Here is a 27072-nt window from a genome sequence, read left to right on the forward strand (position 1 = left end):
GACAAATTCTTAGGTATAACCTTTCAAGACTGAACCAGGAATAGAAAATATGAACAGACCGATCACAAGTAATGAAATTGAAACCGTGATTAAAAATCTTCCAACAAACAAAGGTCCAGGACCAGATGGCTTCACAGGTGAATTCTATCAAACATTTAGAGAAGAGCTAACACCCATCCTTCTTAAACTCTTCCAAAAAATTGCAGAGGAGGAATACTCCCATACTCACTGTACGAGGCCACCATCACCCTGAAACCAAAACCAGACAAAGATACTCTAAAAAAAGAAAATTACAGACCAATATCACTGATGAATATAGATGCAAAAATACTAGCAAACAGAATGCAACAACACATTAAAAGGATCATACACCATGATCAAGTGGGATTTATCCCAGGGATGCAAGGATTCTTCAATATATGAAATCAATCAATGTGATACACCATATTAACAAATTGCAGAAAAAAACCATATGATCACGTCAATAGATGGAGAAAAAGCTTTTGAGAAAATTCAACACCCATTTGTGGTAAAAACTCTCCAGAAAGTGGGCAGAGAGGGAACCTACCTCAACATAATAAAGGCCATATACAACAAACCCACAGCAAACATCATTCTCAATGGTGAAAAACTGAAATATTTCCTCCAAGATCAGGAACAAGACAAGGATGTCCACTCTCGCCACTATTATTCAACATAGTTTTGGAAGTCCTAGCCATGGCAATCAGAGAAGAAAAAGAAATAAAAGGAATCCAGATTGAAAAAGAAGTAAAACTGTCACTGTTTGCAGATGACATGATACTATAGAGAATCCTAAAGATGCCACCAGAAAACTACTAGAGCTAATCAATGAATTTGGTAAAGTTGTAGGATACAAAATTAATGCACAGAAAGCTCTTGCATTCCTATACACTAATGATGAAAAATCTGAAAGAGAAATTAAGGAAACACTCCCATTTTCCATTATAACAAAAAGAATAAAATACTTAGGAGTAAACCTACCTAGGGAGACAAAAGAGCTGTATTCAGAAAACTATAAGGCACTGATGAAAGAAATTAAAGATGATACCAACAGATGGAGAGACATACCATGTTCTTGGATTGGAAGAATCAATATTGAGAAGATGACTATACTATCCAAAGCAATCTACAGATTCAATGCAATCCCTATCAAATTACCAATGGCATTTTTTACAGAACTAGAGCAAAAAATCTTAAAATTTGTATGGAGACACAAAAGACCTCGAATAGCCAAAACAGTTTTGAGGGAAAAAAACGGAGCTGGAGGAATCAGACTCCCTGACTTCACAGTATAGTATAAAGCTACAGTAATCAAGACAATATGGTACCGACACAAAAACAGAAACATTGATCAATGGAACAAGATAGAAAGCCCAGGGATAAACCCACACATGTATGGTCAACTAATGTATGACAAAGGAGGCAAGGATATACCATGGAGAAAAGACGGTCTCTTCAGTAAGTGGTGCTGGGAAAACTGGACAGCTACATGTAAAAGAATGAAATTAGAACACTCCCTAACACCATACACAAAAATAAACAAAATGGATTAGAGACCTAAATGTAAGATCGGACACTATAAAACTCTTAGAGGAAAACATAGGAAGAGCACTCCTCGACATAAATCACAGCAAGATCTTTTTTGATCCACCTCCTAGAGTAATGGAAATAAAAACAAAAATAAACAAATGGGACCTAATGAAACTTAAAAGTTTTTGCACAGCAAAGGAAACCATAAACAAGAGAAAAGACAACCTTCAGAATGGGAGAAAATATTTGCAAACGAACCAACGGACAAAGGATTAATCTCCAAAATATATAAACAGCTCATGCAGCTCAATAGTAAAAAAAAACAAACAACCCAATCCATAATGGGCAGAAGACCTAAATAGACATTTCTCCAAAGAAGACATACAGATGGCCAAGAAGCACATGAAAAACTGCTCAACATCACTAATTATTAGAGGAATGCAAATCAAAACTACAATGAGGGGCTTCCCTGGTGGCGCAGTGGTTGAAAGTCCACCTGCCGATGCAGGGGACACAGGTTCATGCCCCTGTCCGGGAAGATCCCACATGCTGTGGAGTGGCTAGGCCTGTGAGCCATGGCCGCTGAACCTGCGCGTCCAGAGCCTGTGCTTCACAATGGGAGAGGCTACAACAGTGAGAAACCCATGCACCACAAAAAAAAAAAAAAAAAAAAAGTACAATGAGGTATCACCTCACACCAGTTAGAATGGGCATCATCAGAAAATCTACAAACAACAAATGTGGAGAAAAGGGAACTCTCTTGCACTGTTGGTGGGAATGTAAATTGATACAGCCACTATGGAGAACAGTATGGACGTTCCTTAAAAAACTAAAAATAGAATTACTATATGATCCGGCAATCCCACTACTGGGTATATACCCAGAGAAAAGCATAATTCAAAAAGACACATGCACCCCAATGTTCATTGCAACACAATTTACAATAGCCAGGTCATGGAAGCAAGCTAAATGCCCATCGACAGATGAGTGGATAAAGAAGATGTGGTACATATATACAATGGAATATTACTTAGCCATAAAAAGGAACGAAATTGGGTCATTTGTTGAGACGTGGTTGGATCTAGAGACTGTCATACAGAGTGAAGTAAGTCAGAAAGAGAAAAACAAATATCATATATTAACTCACTTATGTGGAACCTAGAAAAATGGTACAGATGAACTGGTTTGCTGGGCAAAACTTGAGACACAGATGTAGAGGAAGTATGGACACCAAGCGGGGAAAGCGGCGGGGTGGTAGTGGTGGTGTGATGAATTGGGCGATTGGGATTGACATCTATACAGTGATGTGTATAAAACTGATGACTAATAAGAGCCTGCTCTATAAAAAAAAAAAAAGTAGACAGGTCTGTCAAAGGAGGGTGATTTGCATGTCAGACACCTGAAGGATATCCAGGTGATAATACCAGAAGTAACTGAATATATGAATCTCAAAACTGGAGCAGAGGAAGAGGCTAGAAATGAGAATCGTATGTGTAGAAGTTGAAACCACAAGAGTGTATGAAATCTATTACAGAGAAAATACAGAGGAACTGGGGGGTCAAGGACAAAGGCTTAGGGACATCGTAATGCTTCAAGGATAAGCAGCGAAGAGGACCTCAGAAGGAAAGTAGGAAAGAGCGATCATGTTGTAAGTGGTCCATAGTGTGGATTGCGTTACCCGGGTCCTGGGCCAACAGAAGATCTGGAGGGGAGGAGTCATCATCAAAGTTTTGGATCCAGGTTGCTTCTGGTTCCCTCCACCTTCACTGGATGTCTGAGTCATCACTACTGAGAAAAAGATAACGCTTCCCCTCTCTTCATCTGCATTCACAGGAGAAGGTAGATCGAAAGCCCTCTCCCATTATAGGAAAAAGAAGAAATCATTAGATCAAATCAGGAAGTTGGTTTCTGGCCCTGGCTCTGCCATAAACACTCATGTTTTGACTCCAGATATCATATAACCATTCTCAGTCTGGTGCTTATCTGAAAAATAAGGGACTTGAACTGGATTATCTCCAAGGTTGTATCTATTCGGTTAGTCAGGAGACAAAAACCACAGGTTATTTTAACAGAACAACATAAAGAATCATTAAATAGGCATTGAAGAAAGGGCCAAAGGAAAACAAGTATCAGAGAGCTAGCAAGGGCAAAAGCAAACATCACAGGGCCGCGGGAGCAAAAGGGAAGAGGCTGGCGTCGCTAAAACTGAAACTGAAACCCAGACTTCCCAGAAGGGGGCGCTGCTCCGCTGGTGCTGGCAAGACCACACTGGTTTTGTGAGTATTGGAAAAACTGCCACTGCAGGGAAGCCAACATTGCTAGAGTGATGCTGATGGGAATAGAGCAAATAGGAGGAAACAAGTCCCTTCCTCATCCTGCCTTGCAGCTGTGTAAGCCTCTCATTTAGGAAGTTTAAGTCTCTGAGCATCTCATTCAACAAATAGCTACAGTGATGAATAAATAAAAATCTTTCATAACTGTATCACTGAAATGGAGGTAAGGAATATGCTGAACCCAAAATGATGTGACACAAGAAACCCTAGAAGGAGAAGAAGGGTCAAGGCTTAGGGTGACTTCTGAAACCTGGAGACCTTGACCTTTGTGGACAACAGAGGATACTGAGGCAAGAGAGAACGCCAAGGCTTGCCAAAGATGGAGAAGCTACAGGAGACCCTCTGACGAACCCAAGCCCGAAAGGGCTGTACTGTGGTATACAAGTAAGTGAAGAATAAACGCCGCCACGCGGAAGGAGTCAAGGCCACACATCTATCTCCAACCTGCTGCTGGACCAAGGGGATGAAGCTCCCTTGAGATTCTGTAAACCACAAGCTGGCTCTCGCACAGGACTGTGGTCTGAAGTCCCACTAACTGTAAAGTTTGAAACCCCTTAGTGAAGTATTTAATTCACATTGGTTCTGGGTAGTGCCCCCAGGTGGCAGGCAGAAGCTTTCACAATTCCTCTTAAGAGAGCTCAGATTCAACTCAGGCCTCAAAGAATGTCCACAGGCAAAATGCTAACACAATATTGCAAATCAGCTACACTTCAGTTTTTTAAAAAATGCTAAGGAGATTGAGCAACTGAAGGTAAACGTTCACAAGGTATCCAAGGAAACGAAGCACTGTGAACAAGAACCAGCAGACGCCGCATACGGACACCTCAGCGGCCACCAGGGAGCTATGCATTTAAAAGCCTCAAGGAGACACCAGTTCATACTCATCAGATTGACAGAAATGTTTTGAATTGGCATTAACCGTTTGGCGTTACCTCCTATATGCATTTAAACATATGCACACCTCCCATTCCTTTACGTTATGCCTAAAGGAACTCTTACACATGTATCTTAGGACTTATGTACCAGAATGTTCATAGCAGTACTGTTCATAACAGGGAAAAACAACAAAGCCTGGAAATAGCCCCACTGCTGACCAACCTAAATTGGATAAACTGGCGTTTCCACACACTGCCGTACTACAGAGCAGTGAGAATGAACCAGCCTCACGCATCGACGTGGATGAATCTCCAATATAATATTGAACAAAAGAAGTCATGGAAGAATACATGCAGTATGAGTCAGGCCGTTCGCATAAGCTAAAAAAATGGTACATGTTGTTTAAGGCAAGTGGTAAAACTCAAACAAAAAGCAAAGGAATAATTATCACAAAAATTAGGATGGTGGTGCTTTTTGTGGGGGGTGGGTAGCAAGGAGGTACGATCAAAGTGGATCGTCAGGGGTTTTCTGATGTAGCTGGTAATACTCATTAAAAAAAATCTTGGCTGGCAGGGACGTGGGTGTCCACTTACGATCCTTATTTAAAACATACATTTTACACACACTTTTAGATGTATGATATGCTTCACAAAAAATAAGGAATGATCCTAATAGTCCTTTTCTAACCTGTAAGACTTGCTGTCAGAATGCTGTGCAGTTCGTATTTTCAATGCCAGCTTCTTGGGCCATAAAATAAAAGGGGCCAGTGTTTTTCAGCAGTTCTTCAGGGCTGCCATACTCTACAATCTTCCCGTTGTCTAGGACCATTACCCTGAAACAAAAAAGAGAGAAGTCTTAGAAAGCAGTGTCTCAAACCTTGGCATTCATAATAACCAGAACTAAGTCTCGATATTGTTACCAAGGCTGTTGCCCCAGAATCATACCCCTGCCCCTCCCTCAAATGGAAACCAAGTGCTCATATCTAAGTTTCACGAGTAAGCTGCAAAGAGAAAAACAAGAACTGGTTAGAACAAACTGGGCCCAAGGTGGTGGAAGATTTGATTTCCAGTAGACCTTGGGCCTCATTATGCTCATTGTAATATATTAGCATGCTAAATGACACACCTACCAGCACCATGATATGGACAATTGCCATGACAACAACCGGAAAAGCCCAGACAAGGACTGAAAAGGAGGGTTGCATCAGTTCTCGTTCAAACCACACCCCTCTTCTCAGATTAGTCATAAATATTCCTCCTACTCTTTCCAATTCCCTCCCTTTTCCCCTCAACCCTCCTATATAAATGGTGTCTCCGCCCAGATCGGGTTGAGAAAGTTGATTTGTGAACTAATTAATTCCCACTTCTCCATTCTTTGGCCATTGAATAAAACTTGTGCTGGAAAGTCTTAGCATTGGTTTTGTTATTGGCTGTGCGAATCTGAGCGGAAAAAGAAGCTCCCTGGCCAAGACGAGGGGTCTCTAGGCTAGGACACCAGCGCGGGTCCAGGTGACCAATACGATAACAGGATGTTTATTCATACTAGGCTACAACGCAGCGAGAATGACTGAACTGCGGCTATCTGCATCAACATGGATTCCTTGTGGAATACTGAACAAAATAGACTTATACTGATTATACTCTTACACTATTTACGTAAGTTTTTTCCTTTTTTTTAAGGATACACATTAAGGATACGTTGATTTAAAAAGGGAGCCTTCCCCTTGGTCAAAAAAGGGAGCCTATTCTCTTCAGTTTTAAGATTACTGACCGCCCCCCCCCCCCATTTTGAATTGTCAGATTGTCAGAGTTAGAAGGAACAGAAAGCTTGTTTACAGGCAGAGCAGCTGAGACCCAGCTTAGTTGGGAAGGTCAATGGAGCAATATATATCACTCCTGGCTTGGGCCTCCTCCACCCCCCATACTCAGTTAATAGTTACAGTTTCCCATTTTACCTTGAAGACAGTTCCCTTAACCCTGTTGGCCTTCATTAGCTTGATGTATAATTTTGGGCAAATTACTTGCAATCTCTCAGCCTCCATTTTTTCATCAATAAAATGACGGTAGTTAAACCTGTAAAGAGACCTCACGGCTGAGGCTATCGCTGTTGACAACGGGTTAAGCCGTGGCTATCAAGCTCTGTCCCCCGACTCACTTGTCACTGTCCATGATGGTGTGCAGCCTGTGGGCAATGGTGATGGTCGTGCAGTGGGAGAACTCAGTTTGGATGGTTGTCTGGATGAGGCGATCTGTCTCTAGATCCACCGCAGCAGTGGCCTCGTCCATGATCAGAATCTTGGATTTCTGAAGAAGAGCCCTGGCCAGGCACAGTAGCTGCCTTTGCCCTATGCTGCAGCCAGTGGAAGAAACAAAGCATTAGCCCCTAAGGACCAAGGAATAACCTGGGTTGGCGGTTGGAGGGGCAGATTTCATGTTCCAGATCAGACTTCCAAAACCCACACTTCCAAATTCCCCTAGAATGCCTTAGCCTCTTCCACTAGCTGTTTATTGTTACCAAGGGCAATGTTTGCCAAACTTTCTCAATTAATTGGAAGACCCACCGCAGGTACTTAATTTAAAAATTCCTATTTCTGGGCCCTGCTCTCAGTCAGAATGGGGAGGAGCCTAGGAACCTGTATTTTGAATACACCCCAGGAGATTTTCATGTTTAACAAGTTTGGAAAACACTAACCCTGGAATAGTGCTTTGCATTCAGCTACAGTGATGTCTCAGTACCCGACTTCAGCAGTATTTGACCTGACACCATTAGTATAGGGTGAAACCGCATGAGAATGCCCCAGTGGCATTTCTTAGTGGCCTTAGCAAATTCATTTGTTATTTTAATGTGTAATTCTAGTCTCAAGGCTAATTATTTGTTCAGGGCCTTCTCCCTTGATTAGAAACCGTTGCTATCTAATGATCATGATGTCTTGGTGGGAGATGCAATGTTTGTGGAATTCGAATATGCCTGTAAAATGCAAATCACTTTAAATTGCTAAAAGCCAGTAATGAAGGCTGGACTTCTTACTTACATAAAGAACATTTGGGAAGTGATGTGGAGGAAATATTCGTGAATTTGGAATTGCTCTTTCCTGCTGTGGCCATTAGGGAACGTATTAAACAGGGGGTGGCTAAAGTTCTGTAATTCTCTGTAAGAAAATTTACGCAGGAGATGAGAAGTCACCCAAGATGAACTTCCAGTTTTTCTCTGTAACGTCAGAACAGAGACACTGAAAAACTATTTACTTAACGCTTCCCAACTCCCAGCTCGTTCAGTTGGACTTCATAGTAACAGGCTGTTGCTAAGGTATCAATTTGGCTTTCAGCTGCTGACTCTCCCGAAGCTGACTGATCTCCAGTCTCTGATCAGGGAATTTTAGGTTTCAGCAGCCCACCAGGTCTGAAATCAAGGCGCTGGTAATGCCAGGTAAGTTTCTCCCAGCATTCACAGAGGATGGTGTGATTCTGTCCTCAGGCCCCTATCACATCCTGCTCACATGGCCCTGCACACCTGCAGCATTTACTGCACAGAATTTACTCACACGAGGTGTGTCTTCTCCATCACACTGTAAGTGCTAGGAGGGCATGGATGGGTCTGTGGCATTTTCCTCTGTATTTCCAGTAGGTGCTCAATATATGTTGACTGAATGTTTGAATGGCCTTTTTAATAGGCCTGAAGACCTACTTCAGTCCTGCTAGTTCCTAGATCTGTCACTGAGGGAAAACAAACATGCTGGTGTTCTCTACCAAGGCTCACAAGTGTTCCCTGGGGCTACACACTGAAATCACCTGGGACCCTGAATCAACCGGTCTGGGGTACAGCCTGGGCACTGGGACTTTAAGTTTCCCGAGTGATTCTAGCGTGCAGCCTACTTAAGACTCAACCTTCTAGGCAGTGCATCTCATGCTGTAACTTGCACACAAATTATCTGGGACTCTTGCTAAAGGGCGGATTCTGAATAGTAGGATAGAGCCTGAGATTCTGCATTTATAACAAGCTCCCAGGTGAAGCCAGAGCAGCGGGTCCATTAATTGAGCTACTGAGCCTTCCCTTCTGAGCTCCAACTGCTAATGTTGCATGCCCTGCCCACCACTCTGAAGGCACCAGCGCTGCAGCAAGGCCGGCCCCTGAGCCACCAGCTTTGACTGAGAGCTGACCATCAGTGTGTGGAGGGAGAAAAGAGGTTGTTGTAGGGAAAATGCCAGGCCAACTTGTTAACTGACAGAAAATGTGAAGTGTCAACATATGAGGAAACACTTTGAAAAGGTAACAAGAACTGTGAAGCCAAAAGAGTCTTTGTGCTGGTTTATGGTGTTCCAAGGACCCTGCGGACAGCACATCTCCATCATCCACGTGCTCCTTAGATCAGGGCTTCTCAAACTGAGGTGCCTGTAACAACCCCTGGGATCCTTTAGAACTCCCATCTCCAGCAATGCCACGTACCAATTACATCAGACTCTCTGGGGCTGGACCAGGCATGGGGATTGTTTTCAGCCTGATTGCAGACTGCAGCTGAAAACCCGCACAACGGTGGGATCAGCAAGCTCATGTTTGTAATGTCCTGTGAGGGTATGTTTACTGACAAAGGTTTTCAAGAGTTTCCAAGCACATTCACATCTATTTTAATCTTCACATCAAGTTCGTTTTACGCATTAGGAATTAGACCTGGAGAGTGAAAATTCTTTGATGCCAGGCACCACCATGCATGAGTAACAAAAGTAGTGGTCCCCTCGCTTCCTACACAGCCTGTGGGGGAAGTGGGTTATGAAACATTACCTCAGGTTGTCACCGCCCTCTGTCACTTCGTAGGACAACCCAGCTTGCAGGCCGTCCACGAAAGATTTGAGGTGAGCAAGCTCCAAGGCCTTCCAAATCTCCTCATCTGAGTAGTTGTTGAAAGGGTCTAGATTCATCCTCAGGCTCCCAGAGAACAGGATGGGATCCTGCAAGTCAAGGGACAAGGGAGTTACTGGGGCTAATGTCAGAAAAGGAACAAGTAGGGACTTCCCTGGTGGTGCAGTGGTTAAGAATCCACCTGCCAATGCGGGGGACCTGGGTTCGAGCCCTGGTCCGGGAAGATCCCACATGCTGCGGAGCAACTAAGCCCGTGTGCCACAACTACTGAGCCTGCGCTCTAGACCCCGTGAGCCACAACTACTGAGCCCGCGAGCCACCAACTACTGTAGCCCACGCGCCTAGAGCCCGTGCTCCGCAACAAGAGAAGCCACCGCAATGAGAAGCCCACACACCGCAACGAAGAGTAGTCCTGCTCACCACAATTAGAGAAAGCCCCCGTGCAGCAATGCAGCCAAAAATAAAATTTTAAAAAATTTTTAATAAATAAACATCTGGCTTTTAATATATATACACATATATATACATATGTATACATATACACATATATATATATTTAAAATTTTTTTTATAAAAGAAAAGGAACCAGTAATTCCTTGTGGCCAAGAAAGTGAGCAGGACTGGTCTGAGATGGAAAGCTGGTTAGTTAGTGGTCCAGCTTGTCCAAGATTTCCCCACTGCAGGCTTGGAGCTAAACACGGGGAGCTAAACACAGCATTAAGAGGAGTCCTTGGTTTTGTTTGGTTTTTCATTCTGAAGTTTATTTATGGATTTCCAAATTTGCCTTAGCATCCCTTAAAAAGATGAGAGGAACATCCCACATCCCCAAATGAAAACTCATGGTTTGGAGGTGGAGGGATCAGGGGCAGGCAGGGGAAGGGGTCATATAGTTACAAGAGAAGAATTTCTTACGCTCTTGAAGAGGCTGGTGAAAGTGTAACAAAGGGAGCAAACACCAGACAGACCAAAGCCACCCCAGAGACTTGGCTGCAGCAAGCAGAGGACAGGTTCTGATGAGGACCCACATACCCCGAGAGCCTCCAGGGCAGTCCTTGTTTGGAAGGGTCTGGAGAGGAAGCTGCAGGGAAGACTTTCTTGCTGATGCGCTAACCATTTCGCTTATTGGCAAAACATTGCCACAAATTCCCTCCCCTGTCTTTTAACCATATCAAATGGGGAGTACAAAGCTTAATAGTTTCAAGCTTCAGCAGCAAAACTGCTAATGCTGATTGCAAAGGTCCTGCGAACCTTGATGGGCTATAGAAATGCTAAATAATCATCTGCTCCATTTGACTCCTGCTGTATTGCTGCCACCTACTGGTTAGATACTGACAGTCACACAAGCATATTACCAAAAAAATGTAAGATTTATTTTTGTAAGTTCTGGAAGCAATGTGTCTTAGGGAACTAGCTTAGGTATCCCAGGCAGACAGCAGAAATGACGCCACCAGATGAACACACATCAAGAAGAAGATGCACATGTTTCCTGTAGAACAAGCTGCATGTGACAGAGTACGTCCTACAGCTTACCTGGGGGATGATGGTCAGTTTCTCTCGGAGGTCGTGGAGCCCAATGGAAGCAATATCTACCCCATCAATGGTGATCTGGCCTCCTGCAGCCTCTAGGATTCTGAAAAGGCTGTTTGTCAGGGATGATTTCCCAGCTCCTGTCCTGCCCACCACGCCAATCTGTAAATACAGTTCCTTGGCATGTTAGTTCACCATGTAATTATTGAGGGCAACAATTTAGCCAGGGACATTCATAATCACAGGTGGAAAAAGACAGTGACTGGCTACTTCATCTCTAAGATGTTAAACTGATTTTGGTTTTGGTGGGGGAAAATGTACCTGGATGTCAGAAAAGGATGGCTTTCCCATCCTACCTCCTAACTTGTTGCTTGGTGAGAACTACATTGACTGCTGGAAATGTACACATCTGTTGCAGTTATTCTTGGAAATTATAGATTTTTTAAAAATCCTTGTTAAAAGTGAGGAGAAGGGAAGGATTGGGTCTGCCATCAGGTCTGAGAAGCAGACCCTGACCTGGACCTGAGCATCAGTACCCAGACATATTTTTGGCCCTGCATCAGACCCCAAGTCCTCAGAGAACAAGAAAACCATACCAGGACTTTGCAGACCAGAGGGAGAACTAGGCCATTCTCTCTGCAGGGACAAACCTGCACACAGCTGTTCCCACCAGTTCCTTCCCCAGGCCGGTGCTTCCTCCTGACTTCCCCTCTACAAGCCTTGGCGCTTACAGGAAATGAGCCCAGTCAGCAGACAGGGAGATAGGGGAGGGCTGAGCAAGAGAGCCCTTACAGGCTTAAGTCTGTTTGATCCTGTGTGGATATCCTGCCCTCTGGTGGTGGCGCTGTGTCCCTACACCTCCCCAGGGCAGAGGAAGCGCCCCAACCCTCTCACTTCCACCAGATTAATGAAAGCCCAGAGTCCACTGCTCTCCACCTCTATGTTCACAAGGACTCACCCAGGCCTTTCTTCAGCTCCACCTACCTTCTCCGTGCTCTTAATGTCACAAGTGATCCCCTTCAGTACCAGATCCAGCTCAGGCCGATACCGTACTTGGTAGTTGCTAAACTGGATCTCCCCTTTGCTGGGCCAACCTTCTGGAGGCCTCTTATCAGTCACCCATGGTGCCTGGCAAGGTGACAGGAGGAAAAGTGCTTTACACAGTGACAACTCACTCAACAGTCCCCACAGGACTCATGTCACAGAACAGGGTAGCAGTGTGCCAGCCACCCGTGAGCATCTGCATTGAATAGACTGAACTAGACTGGTACTTCCAGAAGGGTCCTACCTTATTCAATTAAAGAAACCCTATCCCACGAGGCTGTTCTGTGCATCTCCAGAATGAAGCCACCATTTAACTTGGTGCATCCCAAGACCTGACTTCTCCCAAACCATTACCTATTTTAGGTTTCAAGAAATTAGGTTCTTTCAGTTAGAGCAAGGGAAACTTCCAGAGAACCTTTATGACCCCATGTGAAATCTCTAGATAAGGTGAAGATGCATTCTCAAAGCGGTGGCTTTTTTTTTGGCCTTGTCTCTGGCTTCCTCTGATTCCTCCTTACCTCATTTTCCACGTTTATGTACTCATTTATTCGCTCAACAGCCACAATGTTGGTCTCTATTTCTGACGTCATCCTCACTAGCCAGTTCAGGGTTTGTGTGATCTACAGAAAAACTGGAAGACTAAGGATCATCTCAGGCTCAGAAACCAACCCAACCAGTTAAACCACAAGGTCAATCTAGTGCCTACTCTGCACCCAGCACTATGCCGGGCTCTACAAGAGAGCAAGGAGAAGTATAAGAGACAATCCACACCTTCTTGGGGGAGGAAATGAGGCCGGTGCATTGAATGGTGGGAGGACAATTAAGTGCTCAACTGTGTGGTGCTCACAGGAAAGGCACTACTAGCTTGGAGTGGCCTAGGGCCAAAGCTGAGGCTGGAGAGGCTGGCTGTGGGTCTCCTGCCTGTAAGCCCTTAGGGGTTAGGGGTGGCATTCTACCAATGGGAAAAGCATAAGGAAAGACACAGGGTAGGAGAAGGCCTTCCAAATAGCTGCCACCTCTACTCTCAACAACAGCTCCATTGAGAACCCAGCCCTCAAGGTGGGACATCCACATGGTCCCCTGTCCTCTGTTACCCCAATGAACTCCAGGTGCCTTCCTGCCATTACAGAGGTAACATCTAACCACTAGGAAGATGATTGTCATGATCTGGGCCAGAGTCCAGGGAATCCATGGGTTACTCAGGCAAGCTGCTCACATGCAAGCTTTTTTCAGGCAACAATGTAGTCCTGGCACATACACACAGGGAATCTTTGTAGAGCACATGGTGGTTAGAGAGAGGGAGAGCACAGGAGGCTGGGGACTACAAGTAACCACTTGGTGAAGCCTGGACCATATGAATTGTTGATATTTGAATGTTTTTATTTTGGTTCAGTATAATAGTTCTCCAACTCTTTGCCCCATCTGTCCTAGGTTAATAAGCCTAGAAATGAGGAGATGAAAGGGCAGTGGCACAAGGAACCCTGTGATTCTGGTAAATGACAGAGTCCTTTTGGGTGTCCCGCCATGATCACCTTGGGCCTTATTAACGCCAACTGAAAATAGCACCATATAGAGCCTGCTGGTAACTGTGCAGACCCCCAGTATATTAGTTCAGAAAGAGTCCACAAAAGATGGCCAAATGACTCATTAAATGAGTATCATTCATTAAACATTTACCATAGTGCCAGTGGTAGCAAAGTGGCTGAGTGGTAGGAAATAACGTCTGATAGCTATCCCTTAGTCAAACAGGGGATGCATTATATAGTTCTATTAGACTCTATATTCTTTATTAAAATTAACTCCAATTATTCTGTGATTTAACAAAATAAACATAGAAGTTATTTGTTCAGAAGAGTTTCTGGTTACTGCTGCATTATAATAGAAACTCATTTATTTTCTCTTTTGATTATAATCAAGCAAAGAGACAGGAAACTATTAGATAATCATCTGAGATTGCTTCCTTAACTACCCAGGGCAACACAATTTATGTCCAGTTACCCAGATGGCACTGGTACCTACTTAGAAAGGGAAAGGAGCCTGTCCATGGGTTACACAATTAGTAAGAGATGGAGCTAGGGTTTGAACCTCAGTCTCCCCTGGTCCCTCTGGATCTAGAAAGGAATCAAGAGCACAGACTCCACGGTATACCCGAGGCTCCATTTAAGAATAATGCATTAATTCAGCCAAACTCCCAACCTTCAGACTCACACTGAGTGCATTGGACAGAACAAAGCCCACAGTGTCCCCACTTAGGGTATCTCTATAAATAACCATCATCAAGGATGAAAAGAAGACGATCAAGTTCCCAATCAGCTCCAGACGAATTGCAAGCCACCTGGAGGGCAACAGAACCAGAGAAAGAGGTGTCACTGAGAGGTGTCCACTTCCTTACCTTACCCAGCAACCTAGGTGTTCCTAGAACGTTCTCAGAGGGTTTGAGTTGGTAGGGCTGCATTCTTAGGAGGTGTCTCAATTTGACTATGCCATGTGTTCCTAAAGTCTTTTAAATTGGATTTTAGAAAATAAATTGCATTTTAAAAGATACTAGAAGAGTTTGCTAAACTAAGGGAATCCTATAGTCCAATGTCTCCCAAACTTGCCAAATCTTAAGAATCATCTGGTGGCAATTGTTAAAATTACACAATTCATGCAAAAAATTCCTGGACTCTTCCCCAGGAGATTCAGGGAATGGGTTTTAGGAATCTGCATTTTAACAAATGTTCCAAGTGAGTTCTTTTGATTAGGCATGGGAAACAATGGCATAAAGAATCCAAATGTAAGGTTAGAAAGAAATCACCACAGGAAGGTTCAATGTACCCTGTCTGATTTCGTGATTTTTAAAAAGGTAGAGAAGAAGCTGGAGGTGGAGGGAAATTAGGTGTGAGCTGATGACAGGGAGGTATGTTGGGCTTTGTAGAGAACTGAATAGTGTGTAGATTGATATAATTTATGAAAACTGACTTTCCCAGTAAAATGTATTTAACTAAATTTGAATAATTCTAGCACGTGTACAAATAAATATACATATTTTACAATGGGGGGGTCCAACAGAAAATTGACTCTTATGCCTGTTTCCTTCTTGGAAAGTATCCAAGATATAAAAAATCTTTACAATCAAATTTCTGACCTCTCCATGTTCCAGATAATACTAAGCATCATTAGCCTGCCCTTCACACCGCAAGACAGTGTAGAAGCCACTCAAGGGTTTCCACTTCCTGAAAAAGACCTTCCTCCTCCAAGGACACATGACTTCTTGCCAGGGTCTAATGAAGCTGGAGAAATCAAGAATGCTCACCCTTTTTGGATTCATCTCACAGGATGTGAGCTTTTCATTTCTGTCATCATTGATTTTTGCCTAAAATTTCCCAGCTTTCCTCCCTCCAACCTCTGCTTCTTTCACCACCCTACAAAGAGTGTCCTGCCTATGGAGAATCTCACATCCATTCTCAGGGAAGCAAACAGAGAATATCCAGTTCACCCAGCACGTGAACAGTACCTGGGTTATCAAATGCTCACAGATGTCATGTGACTCCCTCAATAAGCCTATGAGGTAGGTTGTGTTCCAGCCGTCGTACAAACAAAGAAAATGAGATTTTCCTGAGAGGGGTCAAGACAATTCACCCCGCTTGGTAAGTGGCAGAGCAGACAGAGGGACCCCCAGTCTCTGACTCCAAAGCTCATGCTTTCTCCTCTCTACTCACGTGACAGGCGTGTTTGGCAAGAGTGAGTTTCACAACACTGGCCATGCCTGCCCTCCCACAGCTAATGTCAAAAGTGCAGAACCCCGAAGCACATATTTGGGTGATATCCAGGGGCAGCCTCACCTGTTGGAGGTAATCCAGGAAAAGACACATTTCTGGTTGGTGTCCGTCACCATCTCATTGTGCTTTAGAAATCGCTCCTGGTGCTCAAAAGCACGGATAACAGACAAACCTGACACAGTCTCACTAAAGTGAGAGTAGATTGGGGACCTGGTGACAGAGTCCAGTCGTCTCAGCTGGCGGGAAGTAGCCACATAAAATATCTGGACCCAAAAAAGTGAAGACTCAGTCATACAATCATATCACATACGCTGTACCTCTTCCTTCATGGCCGTGACCCAGTATTCTTTACGTTGAGGCCACAGCTCACATCTGAACAGAGAAGCGGCTCTGGTCTCATCTCTGACTAGAGGAGAAATGAGAGAGGCTCAGAGGAAGAGGATGCTGGGAAGATCTGGGGTTGGAGGGAACAGAGGAGCACGAAAGCGCGGACACCACACCTCACTCAGCCCTAGAGGTTGGAATTTTCAAACCACATAAGTTTTGTCAGCCTAATCCGTATGGTCCCAAGAATCTGCACATATTGTCTAAATGACAGTTTTGTAGTGGTTAGAAAAACAGTCTCTAAAAGATTTTATAAATGCTGCTGGGAACCGAGGGGTGTGGAAAGTGGAGATGGGCAGTAAATGGTCCAAGAAAGGTATGCCAAGGTTTTGATAAAAATTGAATAATCAGGTAAGTGACCAAAATTGTGCTTTGACAGTGTGTGAAGGTAAAGATCGTTTGGAGGTGTGTGGAATGCTGAGGGTCTAAGAACTGGATGTAATAGCGCAGGCTGAAGGGGGAGGTTCAGTGGGGTGGGTTAGTGGTGCTACTAGATTCCAAGAGGATTTGTTGAAACTAGGGAAGAACTGGGCATTTGAGTCAGAATTCAAAATGTTATACCTGGAAATTTCCTCAAAGATCCTGCTTCTTTTTTTTTTTTTTTTTTTTTGCGGTACGCGGGCCTCTCACTGCTGTGGCCTCCCCCGCTGCGGAGCACAGGCTCCGGACGCACAGGCCCAGCGGCCATGGCTCACGGGCCTAGCCGCTCCGCGGCATGTGGGATCTTCCCAGACCGGGGCACGAACCCGCGTCCCCTGCATCGGCAGGCGGACTCTCAACCACTGTGCCACCAGGGAAGCCCAGATCCTGCCTCTTATTTGTTGGTTTGTTACTGACAAAGATGACGATGTTCCTGAGGAACTCAACACAAACAGCAGGTGGTGTCAACTTACCACAGGCCACAAGTCTGCCCTTGACTGAAGGGCTTCAGAATTGTTTTCTCAAGGTGATCAATTCATCCCAAAGGTAAATGGTGGAACAAGAATTCTCTCCACAGCTTCCCTCCCCTCCTCAGTTTTTATCATGGTCATGGAGCCCCTTACACTTGCTCTGGTTTTTCTGTGAGGCTTGGCTTTTAAGCTGTGTCCTCAAGAACACACTGGAATTGAGCCTAAGCCACCCACAGACACCCCAGTGAAAGGAGAACTGCCCTGAAGTGAAAAGAGACTGGGCTCCTGCTGAGGGACATCTCCAAGCAGATAATCCTAAGCCAACCAAGGAAGCAGCCTTAGCACAACTCTTCTAGAAGCAACCAATTACCTTACCGTTGTGAAGGGTCTTACAGAGCCTCAAGACTTTGTCCAGAGCCAACCTCAAAGTAGTCTTGGATCCAAACATAAATATGCCCCACTTACACTTGTGGGGTGCGGGGCAGAAGTTAAGGTGAGATTGACCGTGAACTTCCACCCACCCATCAGTGCTGACACTTCAGCTTCAGAAAGTGGCCTACGGGCTCCTTGGTATGTTATTATCTGGCTCAATAACGAAGATGCTGGAGAGGGGAGAGTGACTAGCAATAAACACAAGAGAAGAGTCTCAGGAAGGAGCTTGGGCTTTTATGAGTAGAGAAGGAAGGAAACCTAGCCATTTCCAAACCTACCTGAACAGACACATAAATGATGCCAAGAGGGATGATGACGATGATGAAGACTGGAGTGGCCAGGCAGATCATGACCAGGGTGCTGATGATGCCCAGGAAGCACAAAATCCAGCTGCGCAAAGACATGGGGAGGGTGTCATCCACCGTGGAGATATCCTAGGGACACATATGGAGAGATGGTGTGCTAATGAATTCCTATGACATTTTACATCTCGGTTCCAGCAGCGAATTTACTCAGTCATATCAGAATGCAAGTAACTATATGTCCAGGGTTGAAAGAAAAAAAGAAATCCTCACCAGCTATTAGTTCTATGCAGATTAATTTTGACCCTTACCTGGCACAGATTCTCCATCTTTCCTTTCTCCACCCCCTCCTTTATCTCCTCTTAAGGGCTCAGTCATCAGCTCCAGAGGACCCTAGGTATAATTCTCCTTTATGGTCTGAGCTACCTTCTCCGCAAAACATGCTGTATAATTAATGACAGTTTCCTTTTTCATGCAAAAGCAGTTAGCAAAATATGACTGTTGCCTAAGTAACTCACAGTATGATCTCTGTGTTTTTTTCGGAAGATTAATTATATATTTATAGCAACAGTGGAAAAGAGTGTTTTTGCAAAATTTCTGTGAGAAATCTCCCCATCCAAAATTGTGTACTTTTTAAGGTTCTATTTAAGAGCAGAAAGCCCATTTAAGTTGTCTCCAGTGACATCATGCCCACCATCTTCGTTCCACAGGAAGGTGACAAGTGGGGGCCTGCCCACTTTTGAAGCAGTCACCATGTCCCCAGAACCTGCCTGTGGGCTGGGAGCTAGACTTTCTGTGTCTGCTCCAAGACCAAACAAATAAGGGCTCAGAGCTCCTCAGACATTTTTTTTAAAATGTGCACCCTCTTCTACAAACAGAAGACTGAAAATTCTGTTGGTGATAGTTGAATATTATTCAGAATTGTCTGGTTTCCTCTGTTCTTGAAATTTCCCCCTTATGTTCATTAAGAATCAACGACTTTGGTCTGGCCCATGGAAGAGAGCCACCTATATGATCTTAGCATTTACTGAGCATCCCAATGCCTAATACAGTCCTTGGCTCATAGAAGGTACTCAATATATGTTGAATGAATGAATGCTAAGGGTCCCAGAATCTTCAGTCGATGGAGAACCCCATTAAAATTATAGGATTCCACAATCCAGACCTTGTTTACTTATTTTTAAAGCATCAAAGATGGGAGATTCAGGGATGGAGGCGGCAACCAAGCAAAGCATTGTCCTGCTATCTCTTTTATTCACTGTCACACTAGTGATAGTGCTTTTACTTGTGTTTCTCCCTCTGCAGAACAATCCTTCACATCCTGCTTCTGCCATTCACCCATCCCCTACCCCCACCATCTCCCTGGCTAACTTCTATGAGTTAAGTCCCTCCTTTTCTGACATTTCCCACCCTCAATCACCCAGGTTGAGCTGGTATCTCTTTTCTCTGTCACTCTTTTGTACTCCAAGAATGCCACTGTACACATCGTTGTTACTGGTTTTCCTATATCCTATCATAATCCTTTACTTCCTTGGCCGTCCCCCTCACTAGATGGTGAGCTACTTAAAGGGAAAGAGTTGTTCATCCCTGTAACCCCAGGATCCTTAGGACCTCACACAAGGTGTTCAAGAAATATCTGCGTGCTGAGTGGACCAAAAACCTGGAACTGCCCAGTGTTGCCTAGGGACACATGAGAATTCTTTCCCTGTCAGAAATAAAAAGATCCTCAGCATATAAACACGTCTTACAACCTTTGAGATACTTACGCCAGCAAACCTGTTCACTATCCGGCCAGTGGGTGTTGTGTCAAAAAAACTCATGGGTACTCGAAGGATATTGTTCAGCAGCTGCTTGTGAAGAATGCTTGCTGCGTGGACGGAACCATAGACACTCCAGAGATTTGCTATGAGCACAAATATACCTGGAAATGGAGCCAGTTTAGTCAGCACCATGCACAGGGATCCCTGAAGACTTGTGCAGGACATGATAGCAAATTTGTCATGAGTCCAGGCAAAGGACATGGACCTGACAGAGCGTCTCAGAGATGGCTGCCGTAGCCGTCACACATACCTTGTGCTAATCCCAGAGCTCCATAGACACCAACTCTCAGGTCCCTCTGAGAGGCTGGATAGTTGGTGCTATTGAAGGTTTTAGAGTCACGGGTCCAAGCACTGAGCCAGAGGTTCGATCCAATAAAAGACACGGAATGGAGCACAAACCCAAAGATAATGAAGAATATCGAACACCATCCTATTGCTTGTAGGTATTTCAGGTAGATGGAGAACTTCACCTGCAAAGCCCCCACCTCAATATTAGTAGAGTTCCTAGCGGCTTTTGGTGAGGAATTACCTAGAATACCAATCATAGGGGGAGTACAGTCCTTTGGAAAGTGGAGAGCCGGTGGCAAAATTTGGTGGTCTGTGATCACATTTCTGTACTGGGCCAGCATGATAATAATCAATGCTGAAATATAATGCAGGGTAAATAACCATCAGATTATTAATGAGCTTCTAGATGCAATTAAGAGGAAAAGATATAAAAACAGAGCGGGACAGATAAGGCTATACCACAGACCTTGGAATTTGTTTTATTAATGTTTAAGTTAAGATCTTAAATTTAAGAGCTTGGTTTTAAGTTTTATTAATTTGAATTGTGTGCTATGAGCTTGATATATTGGTGTTCTCTGGCTCCCAGAATTGCATCTCAAAGCATTTTTGTTTTTACCACATATCAGAATGGAATCAAACCCTCATGAAGTGTAGTATGAGGATATTCACAGGGAACATGTCATTCTTCATGGAAATACAATTTGATAAAAAGGCCAGAGCCTCTGCTAACATTTCAATGATAAATTTAAAGACTGGCAAAGCACACAAGACATATCCCTCTGTAGATATGTATTCAAGTCATCAAACTTAAAAATGTTCAAATCCCAAGCCTTATATCACCTCTAATGGTACTTTTTACTGTGGTGTTTACCTTTCCAGTTTGTATGAATTCCTTCTTAATTAGTTTTTGCCCTTTCACTGGTTCTTCCTCCTCCTTCAGGATATTCACATTCCGAGTTTTCAAGTCTTTTAATGGCTTCAGATGCCTGCTACTGGACCTAGAACTGAGAGATTGAGAGGGGAAGCTTTCCTGAATATGTAGATGCATGCCAAGGGTCTTCTTGCAAGCAGGTGTCACAGTAGCTCTGCTCACATCAAAGTGCATTTCAGAGCAGATGGTCATGGGGGAAACACCACCCCAACCCTCCTCCACATGCACAGAAACAAAAGAAGAGCTGGGAGCGCCCATGTGGACACTCAGAAAAAGTCCACAGAGAAAAAGAATGATCAGGTGGAACTATGGAAGTGATGGGGGATGCCAGCTGAATATATGACCAACCTGCGACTAAATGTTCGATGAAGACTGTTCTCTCTTTTCATGGACAAGGAGGCCACATCTTCAGGAATTTCCTCCACACTGGGCATCAGCCCATAGTCATCTTCTTCACTGTCCTCATTGACTAGGAGACACATCAAAGGTTAGGGAGATTGCTGCATAGAGCTGTCATAGCCCTATGAACAAGAAGAAAAGTCTTTTCTGATCTTGTTGGTCTTAATAAGAGATCCCAGATGTACACACATGTTGGAATCTTTTACTCCAGAAATACTGTTTATTAGGACATCTCATTGAAAAATACCAGGATAAAGGAGAGGTGAGTTAATATTCCACTGGAAGAGAAACGGTCAAAAAGGAGAAGAATATTCCCAGAAGCTTGTAAGTTCCTTTGGAGCAGGAAAGAACTTTTAAGGATTACAGTAGACAAACAGAAGAGTCATAATCCCCAGAAATGTCTAAAAAGGTGAGTGTAAATTTAAAATGTTCTGCTTGAAATTCAAATAATTTGAGAAATTTTATTAATTTAAAGCGTTTTAAAAAACATATCCTGAAAATAAAAGGTAAAACAGCTTGGTCTGTGAAAATGGTAGAGTTATGACCTCCAGAAATTGGTACCTCTGTAAAAGCAGTGAGCATACTAGCCAAAAAATGTCAAAATCAAATTTTCCGTAACTTTGAAATTAACCAAAGGCTTGCCACAATCCAAGGAGCATTTATTTAAGAAAAATGGCTAAATCTCAGAAAGAAAAGTAAGTTTTGTAATAGTTTAATTTACCCTATTCCTATTCCCCTCTTCTTAGATCTGCTGTAGCCTAGAAAACCAACAGCCACACATTCATTGTAACCATGAAAATCACCAGCCTAGCAGCTGCTGGAAGGAACAGACTGGGTTCAGAACATGCTCAAAACCTTACTTCTGGAGAAGTGTCATTATTCGACCTGTCTGGCAGTTCCCTGGAAAACTCCATTCACAGGGCTTGTCTTTATAGAACCTGACTTGGAGTTGGCTCTAACAACCAGCAGTAGTTGTTTAACATCACAGCTGCCTGAGGCAGTGATAACAGTTGGAGCAAAGGAGAAACTGACCAAGAACTTAAGAGGAAAAAAAACCTGGGGAATAAGATATCCATAGGGAGCTTTGATATCGTCAGTATATTCCTGGCAATCGAGAATGTCATACACATGTGTAGGGTTGCACACATGCCGACCCAAGAAAGACTTGAGAATGTCCTATTCTCTTACCTCTGGCTTACCTTCAGACTCTGTGCAAGCAGGGAAAAAAGGCTGAGGCAGAACTATAAACTGCCTGCTGGCATGTTAAACAGACATGTCCACCCCCACCCCCCATCCCCAAAGAGCCCCTCAGCAAAGGCTGAGTGACATATCGGTTCCAGGCACTTGAGGAAATCTCTGTCCAGTCGTTATCTGACCACTAAGCCAACCAAGCAGGGACTTCTATGGCCACATGAGACAAAGAAAGACTTAAGAGAATCAGTTCAGGAAACTAAACAGGAGGAACAACAAAAGCAAACCCTGGTTGAGGATGGAGGGGAGAGAGATCATATTTCCAGAATTGTTATGCTATTTAAAATGACCGGTTTTCAGTAATCAAGACAGTATGGTACTGGCACAAAAACAGAAATATAGATCAATGGAACAGGATAGAAAGCCCAGAGATAAACCCAGGCACATATGGTCACCTTATTTTTGATAAAGGAGGGAAGAATATACAATGGAGAAAAGACAGCCTCTTCAATAAGTGGTGCTGAGAAAACTGGACAGCTACGTGTAAAAGAATTAGAACACTTCCAAACATCATACACAAAAATAAACTCAAAATGGATGAAAGACCTAAATGTAAGGCCGGACACTATAAAACTCTTAGAGGAAAACATAGGCAGAACACTCTATGACATAAATCACAGCAAGATCCTTTTTGACCCACCTCCTAGAGAAATGGAAATAAAAACAAAAATAAACAAATGGGACCTAATGAAACTTAAAAGCTTTTGCACAGCAAAGGAAACCATAAACAAGACGAAAAGACAACCCTCAGAATGGGAGAAAATATTTGCAAACGAAGCAACTGACAGAGGATTAATTTCCAACATTTACAAGCAGCTCATGCAGTTCAATATCAAAAAAAAACCCAAACCAAAAATGGGCAGAAGACCTAGATAGACATTTCTCCAAAGAAGATATACAGATTGCCAACAAACACATGAAAGAATGCTCAACATCTCTAATCATTAGAGAAATACAAATCAAAATCACAATGAGGTATCACCTCACACCAGTCAGAATGGCAATCATCAAAAAATCTACAAACAATAAATGCTGGAGAGGGTGTGGAGAAAAGGGAACCCCTCTTGCACAGTTGGTGGCAAGGTAAATTGATACAACCACTATGGAGAAGAGTATGGAGTTTCCTTAAAAAACTAAAAATAGAACTACCATATGACACAGCAATCCCACTACTGGGCATATACCCTGAGAAAACCATAATTCAAAAAGACACATGTACCACAGTGTTCATTGCAGCTCTATTTACAATAGTCAGGACCTGGAAGCAACCTAAGTGTCCATCGACAGATGAATGGATAAAGAAGATGTGGCACATATATACAATGGAATATTACTCAGCCATAAAAAGAAATGAAATTGAGTTATTTGTAGTGAGGTGGATGGACCTAGAGTCTGTCATACAGAGTGAAGTAAGTCAGAAAGAAAAAAATAAATACCGTATGCTAACACATATATATGGAATCTAAAAGAAAAAACTGGCTGTGAAGAACCTAGGGGCAAGACAGGAATAAAGACACAGACGTAGAGAATGGACTTGAGGACACAGGGAGGGGGAAGGGCAAGATGGGATGAAGTGAGAGAGTGGCATGGACTTATATATACTACCAAATGTAAAATAGATAGCTAGTGAGAAGCAGCCACATAGCACAGGGAGATCAGCTCAGTGCTTTGTGACCACCTAGAGGGGTGGGATAGGGAGAGTGGGAGGGAGTCACAAGAGAGAGGACATACGGGGATATATGTATATGTATAGCTGATTCACTTTGTTATAAAGCAGAAACTAACACACCATTGTAAAGCAATTATACTCCAATAAAGATGTTCAAAAGAAAAAGATCAGTTTTCAACAAAAAATTATGAGACATACAAGGAATCAGGAAAGTATGGGACTGTACACAGGAAAAAAGCAGTCGAAACTGTACTCAAGGAAGCACAGATGTTGGACTTACCAAAGACTTAAATCAGCTATGATAAATATATTCAAAGAACAACAGGAAACCATGTCTAAGGATCTAAAGAAAAGTTCTCACCAAATAGAGAACATCTCTATTAGGCCCATTAGCATGGGCCCCTGATCCAATATGTCTGATGTCCTTGTAAAAAGGGGAAATTTGGACACTAATGCACATAAGGTATAACACCATGTGAAGATGAAGGCAGAGATTGATATGAAGGATGCCAACGAATGCCAGCAAACCACCAGAAGCTAGGAGAAAGACCTGGAATAGATCCTTCCCTATTGCCTTCAGAAGGAACCAATCTTACTGACACCTTGATTTTGAATTTCTAGCCTCTAGAACTGTGAGACAATACATTTCTGTTGTTTAAGACACCCAATTTGTAGTGTTTTGTTATGGCAGCTAATTAAGAAATACACAGAGCCAATGTTGATACAGGTAACCTTTGCCCTCCTGACCTTCCCTTTATTCTACCATCTTGTAGTCTGTACCTTGAGCCCAGAGCCGACACAACAGCATGCCAGGCAGTGGGGCTTATACAACTTCTCAGAAATGGCCTATCTATGTTTCCCAGAGCAAGGGTTTAATGAGCTGTTTTGCAAACTGTCTTTTGTACACAAAAGATAGGATTTTTCAAAGGGGCTGTCTACCCATGGGGGTTTATAAACAGAACTTAGAAACTCAGAAGATCAAATCAGAAGAAGTTTAGAATTAGGAGAAAACTGTCTAGGTTGTGGTGATGTGGCTGACTGAGCAGTAACTCAGGGGTATCCAGCATCAGACACTACCCTTTGCTGGAGATCTTCAGTCCCCAAGCAGGTACTTTTTGTTTTCTCCAGGCCTGTCCTGGAGCACATAAAGACTGATGGAAAGCTCTGACCCCTTCCTTTCTGCTGGAATCCCTGCCCCACTTTCCTGGGCTGGGTCCCAGTCCCTATAGCCCACACCATCGTATTCTTCGTTCCCACCCTGTCCCACCAATGCTTACAGACTTCATGGTTTAGGCTTTTCTTTCCGACTCTTGTGGTTTTAAACCATCACATGTCCTGACCTCAAGGCCTGACTGTGATCCCACTTGCAGGCTGTGTAGTTACTGCCTCTTCTGATTGACTTTCGGAATGCCCCTGTACCCTCCAGATCTTGCTTTCTCAGTCCTGACCTCCTGCTGATAATTGCTACCTGAAGCAGATACCCAGAACCATGCACAGGACTACTGCTGGCAGGTTCTTGAGAAGGACCCCAGAGACCAGGGCTCCATTACTGACTGGGGCTGATCAGCGACCCCAGTGGTAGTGGTATTGGGTAGGGGCTATTCCTGTGGCACACTGTGAGACTATGCAACTGCCATGATTTTTTTTCTGGTTCAGAACACCCAGTGGCTTTTGGTGTATTCGTCAAATCCCTTTGTTAGGGCGTATCAACAATTTAGCAGTACATTATTAGTACCAGGTATTACAAAGCTGTCCAGGAAGTGGTTCTCATGAATTTGGGTAGATGGGGTGGAATATGTGACTTGAGTCAATAGAAGCAGGGCATTCCCTAAAAGGGGCCCCTTGTGCCACTGGTGTCTCTTCCACAAGGGCTAATCACCCCAAATCTCCAGTCATCCTCTAAAGAGTGCCCTTTGATTGCATGTCAGAGACCAGATGAGCAGGTTTATCCCCCAGTTTGGCTGAGATGTAAAGTTTCTATGTTTGTGTTTCTTTACAGAGACACAAAACACAGAAAGGACAGATATTGGATCTCTGGATAATTTATTTCCAAATTTAGTTCACTGGATACTGAACAGTTCAGGAGGTAAATAGTGGTGGTTTACTACTTCTACCCCTTCCCTACCCAAGTTCTATCCTGTTCCAATCCTCTTTACGTACCTGTGGGCTCGTCTTTAGGACCCGTCTGTTTTATGAATGTCTTCAGATTCTTAGCAAACAATCCTTTCTTGGCCAACAGAGTGCTGTAGGATCCCTTCTCCACGATGATGCCATTCCCCAAAACCACAATCTCATCCACTTGGGGAAGAAAGTGAATGCTGTGTGTCACCAAGAGTCGAGTCTGTAAAAATAACAGGAAGTTGTGCTGACTGCCCTGTGTCCACCATGTTCCTTAGCTTACTAAGGAAAAGGAAAAACAGAGTCACTGTGGGGCTTTCCTTCAAAATGTGGCCCTGACCACTTGATCTCTTACTTCCTCTTTACTTCCCAGCACCTCATCCTAAAACCTGACCCCATGTGTAAGATGAGACTCCTGTCATCATGGATATATTCACAGTTATTTTCCTGTAGTGACAATGAGGTTTGCCCCACACACGTTTTCCTCCAGCTTCCTGGTAGCCAAGAGTTGGGCTTAGGGACGTCACTTGAGATCAAGGGCTATCAGTATAATTGAGGCATGCAAAACTAACTGCCCCCCCACTAAACAGGTAACTGATCTAACAAGAACTGCCCAGATTAGTTTAGTATGTTAGAATCATT

The 27072-nt window shown here is 43.6% G+C and overlaps 1 protein-coding gene across 1 annotated transcript in view; it reads right to left on the minus strand.

Annotated features, from left to right (window-relative positions):
* Positions 1 to 5061: 5061 nt before the first annotated feature.
* ABCC2 (ATP binding cassette subfamily C member 2) overlaps positions 5062 to 27072 on the minus strand; it is a 60390-nt gene continuing 38379 nt past the window's right edge. Inside the window, exons 18-31 of the mRNA XM_067711182.1 lie at positions 26473 to 26653; positions 21342 to 21462; positions 20934 to 21066; positions 20025 to 20244; positions 19721 to 19875; positions 17931 to 18086; positions 16010 to 16209; positions 14394 to 14520; positions 12704 to 12805; positions 12126 to 12269; positions 11145 to 11303; positions 9537 to 9703; positions 6915 to 7109; positions 5062 to 5592 (exon numbers count right to left, since the gene is read on the minus strand). Of these exons, the coding sequence (XP_067567283.1) occupies positions 5463 to 5592; positions 6915 to 7109; positions 9537 to 9703; positions 11145 to 11303; positions 12126 to 12269; positions 12704 to 12805; positions 14394 to 14520; positions 16010 to 16209; positions 17931 to 18086; positions 19721 to 19875; positions 20025 to 20244; positions 20934 to 21066; positions 21342 to 21462; positions 26473 to 26653 (2190 nt within the window). The 3' untranslated portion in view covers positions 5062 to 5462. The remainder of the gene's footprint in view (positions 5593 to 6914; positions 7110 to 9536; positions 9704 to 11144; positions 11304 to 12125; positions 12270 to 12703; positions 12806 to 14393; positions 14521 to 16009; positions 16210 to 17930; positions 18087 to 19720; positions 19876 to 20024; positions 20245 to 20933; positions 21067 to 21341; positions 21463 to 26472; positions 26654 to 27072) is intronic.

Source organism: Pseudorca crassidens, chromosome 16, assembly GCF_039906515.1.
Source record: "Pseudorca crassidens isolate mPseCra1 chromosome 16, mPseCra1.hap1, whole genome shotgun sequence".
NCBI classification, from domain to species: Eukaryota; Metazoa; Chordata; class Mammalia; order Artiodactyla; family Delphinidae; genus Pseudorca; species Pseudorca crassidens.